This window comes from Crocodylus porosus, unplaced genomic scaffold (genome assembly GCF_001723895.1).
Source record: "Crocodylus porosus isolate Cpor-Errol unplaced genomic scaffold, CroPor_comp1, whole genome shotgun sequence".
In the NCBI taxonomy this organism is placed as follows: Eukaryota; Metazoa; Chordata; order Crocodylia; family Crocodylidae; genus Crocodylus; species Crocodylus porosus.
In genome coordinates this window covers 143,183,118-143,190,517 of record NW_017728931.1, presented here as the reverse complement: position 1 = coordinate 143,190,517, position 7,400 = coordinate 143,183,118, and the positions used below count along the sequence as shown (strand labels likewise).

The following is a 7,400-nucleotide window of genomic DNA, read 5'->3' as shown; positions in this document are numbered from 1 at the left end:
ACGGCGCGGGGGGCGCGGGCGAGGCGCTCGTCAGCCCCGACGGCACTGTCACCGAGGCGCCCCGCACCGTCAAGAAGGTAGGGGGCCTCACGTGGGGGAGGGGGGGTCCCCCGGGGTGAAGGGCTCCCCGCTCAATACAATTTGGGGCCCTCCAAGGGTGAGGGCTCCCCATTCTGCGCAACTTGGGGTCCCCCCGGGGTGAGGGCTCCCCATTCTGCGCAACTTGGGGTCCCCCTGGGGTGAGGGCTCCCCATTCTGTGCAGTTTGGGGTCCCCCTGGGGTGAGGGCTCCCCATTCTGTGCAGTTTGGGGTCCCCTGGGGAGAGGGGGGCTGTTCTCCTCATGGGTGCCCCACTCTCTATGCCCCAGGCTCTGCCCCTCAGAGTAGGACCGAGTCTGGGGAGGAGGAAGGGTGGCTCCATAGAGCGGGGGGTGCTCAGGTGGAGACCTTCCCCCCTGTTCCCCCCCAGTTGGAAGCTGCACTCATGGGTGAGGGTCTGGGGGTTGCCCTGGCATGCCTGGGGAGCCCCAAGGGTGTCTGTCCATCAGTGCCATGTGTGTCCCCTCCAGTGCTGTGGGTCACCACCGTGAGGGAGGACCAGCCCGCCTGCCTCCCAAGCGGATCTGTGCAGAGGCTTATAGATCAGCCTTGCACCCTGTTAAGACGGGGACTTGATTTGGTCCAAAAATCTCCTTGTCTGTAGGAGAAAGGTCCCAGCTGGCAAGATCCAGGTGGAGAGCCCTTGCTTGCAGCCTGTCCCACCAGATAGGTCTGTGGAAGGACCAGAAGATGCTGGTGCACTCGCCGGTCCTTGGAGAGTGATCTTGAGTGAGGCTCCTAATTTCAAACCCAGGGAGTCCTCTGCATGCCTCCCTCCAGATCCTGCCCCCTGGAGAGGAGAGTCCAGGATCTGTTATCTGATGTCCCACCCGATCGCCTTCTGTGGTGGTCGGCTCTGTTAGAAATCAAGGTTGCCTTTTTCTTCTCCATCCCCTTCTTGGGAATCCATCATTAAAAGGACACTCATTTTTCTGCATACCCTCTTCCTGAAACCATGACTTGGTTGATAACAGGATGGGCATAGTGGCAGGTCAGTCCTGCCACAAAACGATGGCATATTTAGACTCTCTCAATGCATCAGGAGCAGGAGGACTGGTATGGGTGGTGAGGCGTGCTACGGGGATCATTGTAAAGGGCTCTGCCTCTTTCCCCCTAGGCTCACCTGGCAGGGCCAGACACAAGAACAAACAGTGCTGAGCTTTGGGGGAGCTGCAGTAGGAGGACAGATTATGCCTGAGGAGCTGTTAATCCCCCTCCAGTCTGTCCCCATTACCTAGTGTTGGGGACTGTCAGTCTGTGCGGCTGTTATTGGAAGCAAGATGTGTCGAATGCGGGTGTCTGGTAGAACATGCTGTTCCTTCTCCTCGGGTGATGCTGCTGCTTTCCAGTGAGTTCAGCTTGTACTTTGTTTCTGTGCCCAAAAGGTTCATTTTACCAGGTTGACAAATCCAGGATTACTTTCCTCACTGCCCTGAGAGAAGAAACAGTAGATTTAAGAACAGGTGGTTTTTTGGTTTTTTTTAATTGTTATGAAACCAGCACCTGAAAAATTGCCTGTGCACAAGCTATCCAGGGCTCACATGGTACAGCAATAAATATAAAAGCAAATGCGTACCCCTTGTAAGGCAGCATAGAATAATAAATGTAAAATTCCTGTGGTTTTAAGACTTTCTAGGCTTGCCTTGATTGGAAGGCAAGGGAGGGAAACTGTGTTGTAAATGTCTTGGTGAATGTATGTTGAAATCCTAGGATGGATGAAGCAAGCTGTAGTTCTAATGTGTGAACAGGTCAAGTAGAAGGCAGGGTAGATTTGCAGTTTATAGACTAACCAAAGTAGGTAGGGTGGGGAGTGTGCATGCGTTTACAGGAGCCTACTGTCTCTTTCCTCAACAGAAGCTTTCGTTTGGGGTGGGAGGGGAGTATATACACTAACTTACTATCATAGAAAATGAGGGTTAGAAGAGACCTCAGGAGGTCATGTCCGTTCCAGCCACCTGCTCAGATCAAGACCATCCCCAAATACATCATCCCAGCCAAAGCTTTGTCTAAGCTGGGTTTTGAAAACCTCCAAGGTTGGAGTTTCCACCAACCTTTCTGGGTAACCTGTTCCAGTGTTTCACCACCCTCCTGGTGAAAAAATTCTTCCTAATATCTAACCTCAACTTCTGTTGCTGCAACTTGAGCCCATTGCTCCTTGTTCTGTCATCTGCCCCCACTGAGAACAGTCCAGCTCCATCCTCTTTCGAACCGCTCTGCAGGCAGTTGAAGGCTGCTATTAAATCCCTGTTTGTCTCTCAACACAAGCTTTCGTGGGCTGAAGCTCACTTCATCAGATGTTGTGAAAGAACATGTACAAACTACTTCTCTTAGCAGGTCCTGTCAGCCCTAAAGGGGAAGTCTTATCTTGCTAACACATTAAGCATTTCAGGATTCCTGGTGTATGTCTTAACATGCATTAAATTGCATATACTTAAACTCTGTGTTTTTCATCTGTGGAGGTGACCTCAGAGTTTGTTTCAATTAATCGGGGCTCTGCTTTTACTTGATTACTCTCGTCGTTTAGACCTGTTACACGTATACGTATCCATTCAGTCTTGCAAAATTCTCCCTGCACCCATCATCCAGTGGGTGGGCACCAATTAATTTTTTCGTTAGGTAAGAGTGAAGGTTTTTGTACCCAGACTGATGAATGTTAATGATTGTGCAAAGTCACGCCAGTTTATTGATACGCTTGTAATAGCTGGTCAATAGAAAAAAATGGCACAATGAATGCTTATGCTCTGGTTCTGCAGATACCTATGTACATGTTTAATTTTAATTGTATTGGTACTTGTGGCATTCATGGAAGTATCAATAACCAAGTTAAGCACTCTTTTTTTCATACCTGAAGCTTTAAGATTTGTCCTTGAAGTTTCTCTAGAAAAGGGGTTGGCAAAGTCTGGCTCGTGGGCCAGATTGGGCCTGTGATGGACTCCATTTTTCAGCAGCTCCTGACTGCTGCTGCCGGACCCAGCCCCACTGCCCAGGGACCCTGGCCCATCTGCCCCACACCCCATGGTGGGGACCTGTGTGGGCAGGCCATGCCGTCGTGGGACAGGGATAGGGAGGGTTGGGGAGACCCCAGGATCTTGGGGTGGTGACAGTGCAGGGCAGAGCCACAAATCGCTGCCTGCGTGCCTTTGTGGATGCTTTTGCAGCCCCGTGCTGTCGCCACTCCAAGATCCCGGCCCCAGAGCGGCTCCCTGCCCAGCTGTGCAAGCTGCCCGTGCAGCTCCTGACTGGGCTCCATGGAGACCCTGAGAGCACAGGGACATACATGATGGCATGAAGCAGAGTCCTAGTCCTGTAGCTCTGCGTTGTCACGGGACTGGCCAGGAGCCTCGTGGGCAGGGGCTGCTGGGAAATCGAGTCCAGCTACTGGCCAGATCTGCCATTTTGCCCGCTCCCGCTTTAGCCAGTTGTCTAAGTGATAACTGTAATAGCCCCCCTCTCTGACATCTTGGAAGCAGCCTGTATGGTCCAGGCTTCCCAAAGGAACCACTTATTTTGGGGCTTCTGCTCTGAAGTATTTGGTCTGAGACACTTTGCAGCTGACAGTCAGAGGTACTGAATAAAGGTCAAAATCATTAGAACGAGTCACATGAATTGCTTGTAGTCTTAACAGATTTCACTGTGCAGTTGCAGTTCGCTGGTTAGGTGAGTTCCTGTTGACCTCAGCTGAGACTGAATGTTCAGCACTTTATGGATCAGGCTGAAGGCTGGCATCCATAAATCAGGTTATTAAGAATCGGGAAACGGATGTTGGTGCCTATGATGTGATCTGTTGGTGCCAGCAGCAGAGTGCAAGTTAGGACTCCCAGCTCACTTTGCACCTGCAACTCTTGTGCCTCTGTTTCCCTATGAAATGAGTCTGTCCTCACGGCTTGCACAGATGTGCATTGCACTTGTCTTGCACATAGGGCTTATTAAACGCTTGTAAGCCACACTGAGATCTCCAGATGAAAGGCACGAAGTTTTATTATTAATAATGCATTTGCTCAGTTAAGAAATAGAAAGGTTACTTTTTTCTAACCGTCAGCGCTGAAAGCACAGCTTGCTCTGTGAATGTCAAGCTGTGTTCTTTCTGCTGCTTCACGTTATCAAAATAAAGGTTCGGGAATCGGAACTGAGCTGGCAATCCTGTTGATTCATTAAGCCGAACAGAATAGAGCACAGCTTGCTCTTCCACAGCTCGACCGCCTCTGCAGTACTGATGGCAGTACAAGCTGCGGGGTTTGTCTGTAAACTAAGTGGGCACGGAGCTGACAACACAGGGCTCAGGTCTGCACGGTAACTGGGTGCATCTCCTAGTCACGTCGCTCATCCGAGTGCAACCCCAACTCAAAATCCTCAGCAACGTGATTCAGGCAGGATAAATGTCTGGTGCTCACTAGACTGGCATGTCACCTGACTGGTGAGCTGCAGTTGGGCATTTCGTTTGGCTAAGATTATAAACGACTCTCATGTGGCTTGTCTAAACGATGATTCTGACCTTGACTTCCATTTTATTGCATGGGCGAGTCAAAATGCTGCCTTTTCACCTTAAACCCAGTTACTTGGTGCAATGTTTTTGCCACATTTATGGTTCCTGTTATACAGCAGTCCACATTCCTCTCCAGATTTCTGACTCTGCACCCATATTTGGCATTTGCTCGATTTTGTTCTAATCCATAGTGATCGGTTACACCAGGGTAATAAACGTTTCCCCTGAGGCTGAATTCCCTAGTGCTGCTCGTAATGAGTGTGATTTGTATGCTAGTTAGTACAATCTTACCTTTGGAGGCAACAATCTTTCATCACTGTATAATACACTTGGGTCCATCTCCCTCAGCATGCGCAGTTTATTTTTAGATAGCATCTTGGGTGTGACGCATTCAGAGCTTTGTAGAAAGACCGATACGGTAGCCTGGGGTACTGAGAGTCTCCCAGACAGAAAGGGAAAAGGGAAGTGTAGAGAAGAAAAAACTAGTGAAATAGAAAAGTATTCAGATGTTAGATCAGTGCAGGAATGAGGTAATGGGCTATGAGCAAAGGTGCCTGAACCCTGTGATCATTTTATTTTATTTTTTTAGTGACAGATTACAGTTTTCCAGGAATCTGAAGCCATTTCTAACTTGTGCCAAAATAGGCAGAAATGTTAAGCTATGATCTTTTTCTCTTCCTTGTCAGAGAAGTATAAACTCTGTGGTTTTGCTTTGTCTGCAATTTAGAGTTTGCAGTTGATTTGGTTTAGTTATCACCCAGTAGCTCAGGGATGGGCTATGGGTAGTAACAGAGACTTGGAAATTGTATTTGACCTTTAAGTTGTCTTTTGAGTATCTGCAATTTATCAGTTGCCAAACAATTTAATGTCCTGTGTGAAATGAAAGGGGCAAGAAAGGAAGAAATGAGTTAGGTGGTTTGGAAGGGAGAGCAGTGGCATTGTGAATGAGAGTGAGTGACTCTTTAACAGCACAAGACAAAGATGACTGGCAAATGGGTAGCAAAGACAGGGAGAGTAGATTTATTTTAAATGAAATGCAGCGTGTATGATGGGGAATTGTTGCAGGCTATCGCTAGTTTGACTAGGAGGGTTTTTTTGTGATTTTTTTTAGTAGGCTGAAAGCCAATGAATGTGTTGCTACAACATTTAGTAGTTCCTGAAATTGAGAGCAAGATGGTTGGACCAAGCATACATAAAGATTTCAACCGTGGTGTTGCTCTGAAGGTAGTAATGCAGGACTTGGAGATGAGAGGGAGAAAGAGAGCTGGTGGCCCAGGACATTTCAATTTGGAGCTTTGAGTGTGAAGTTAAGGTGATAAATAGTATTGGAGAGACCTGAGTTTAATCTGTGCATGCATGTAGAGGAGGAAGAAGAAGACATGCATAGCATCAGGATTAGAGGTGGTTATATTCAAGAGAAAGATGTTAGTCTTGAAGACATTAAATAAGGAACAGGCCTGTAGGTTCAAGCTGGTGGCCATCAAGTAAGGTGAAAGAGGAGCCAGTGATTTGACAGAGCTGTAGTGTTAATGCTGTCTCTGAAAGTGACTGTGGATCTAGAGATGAATTCTCTCTTTGGGAGCTGAGATATGAAGAAGTGGATCAAAACTGGGAGCTGATGACTGTATTAGAAAGGATGAAGGGAAGAAATAAAGCCTTACCTCAAAATGGAAGACAGAGGCAGTCTGTGTAGTAAGGTCCGGTCTTACCGTATGTGGGCTGGAGGCTGCTCGTCTGCAGTGGTGGTGATCATGATGATGAGATCTAAGGCATCTAAAGCACACTAGATCCAAGAATAAGGGGAATCAAAGTGTGGGAGAACAAGTGTCCAGTCAGTCTCTCACCTGTAGCACTCTGTCCACAGGGCATGAAGAGCTGTAGGCATCCACACTGCAAGCTTGCCCCAAACATGCCTTGACCCTGAGCTACAAGAGCCATCTCTGATGGCGGTTCTCTGCTGTGATGGCATCTATAGGGTCATTAGGTGCCACTTTTGTCATTGAAAATTTTAGCCTCGAGTACTCTACTCCAGTGCATGGGTAGACAGGGTGAACTGAGTACTTTACCATGCTGGTTGCCCTTTAGATAGCGATTGGGTTTGTCTACTAGCCCAGGCTGGGTTTGTCACAGTCATAGCCCTGAAAGCCATTCCAGCCCCTGTTAGCAGTCACATTGTTGAGATAAAGATGGAACAGTTGATGGCAGTGATATAAAAAAAAAGAGTAAAGGTTCAGTAAACTCTAATTTTCCTGACTTATATCCTGAAGCTGTATAGAAATTCTGTTCCCACCTGTTACCAGATGTCATTACGGACCGTGAAGGGAGCCAACATCAAATTTACCAAACGCTGCATTCACTGTGCCTTTATTAAGTTGCATTGAAGTTTTTGGAGGCCAGTTCGGTGCTGTCCAATGGGGAGAGTGAGAAATAAGATGGAAGGGTCTCTGATTAGATTTCCTTAAGCAGTTCTCAAAGTGTGTGAATGCTGTGAAGTTAAAGACTTCCGAAACCAAATCTTATTTGGGGATGCTTGCTGTTATAACTCAATTGACTATCTTTGTCAAAGACCCTGAAGCAACAGCTTGCAGCTGCACTTTTCTTTTTTTATTAGTAGACTGCATTGTTTTCATGGATCTGGGGGTGTATAAGAAACAGATTGGGGGGGTGTCTTTTGATGCTCATTGGGCTGTATGAATGGTATTGGATGAAACAGTGCATTGGCAAAGAGTTCAGGAGCCATGTGTGTGCAAGAATAAACTGCAGCTGTCTTTTGTTGTATTATGGAAGTACGGCTTGTGGAAATCGGAGCCCAGCAGAG

General features: G+C 47.6%; 1 protein-coding gene across 2 annotated transcripts in view; it reads left to right on the top strand.

Moving 5' to 3' along the window:
• Positions 1–6: 6 nt before the first annotated feature.
• Positions 7–7,400, top strand: part of AHCYL2 (adenosylhomocysteinase like 2) — a 151,795-nt gene continuing 144,401 nt past the window's right edge. The window contains exon 1 of one of the 2 annotated variants that reach the window (XM_019543827.1): positions 7–77. Coding sequence is in view for 1 of the 2 variants with exons in the window: in XM_019543826.1 (XP_019399371.1) it covers positions 5,089–5,112 (24 nt within the window). In the remaining variant the exon portion in view is untranslated. Of the gene's footprint in view, positions 78–5,073; positions 5,113–7,400 lie in introns of those variants that run through there. The other variant, XM_019543826.1, reaches the window with a different exon arrangement.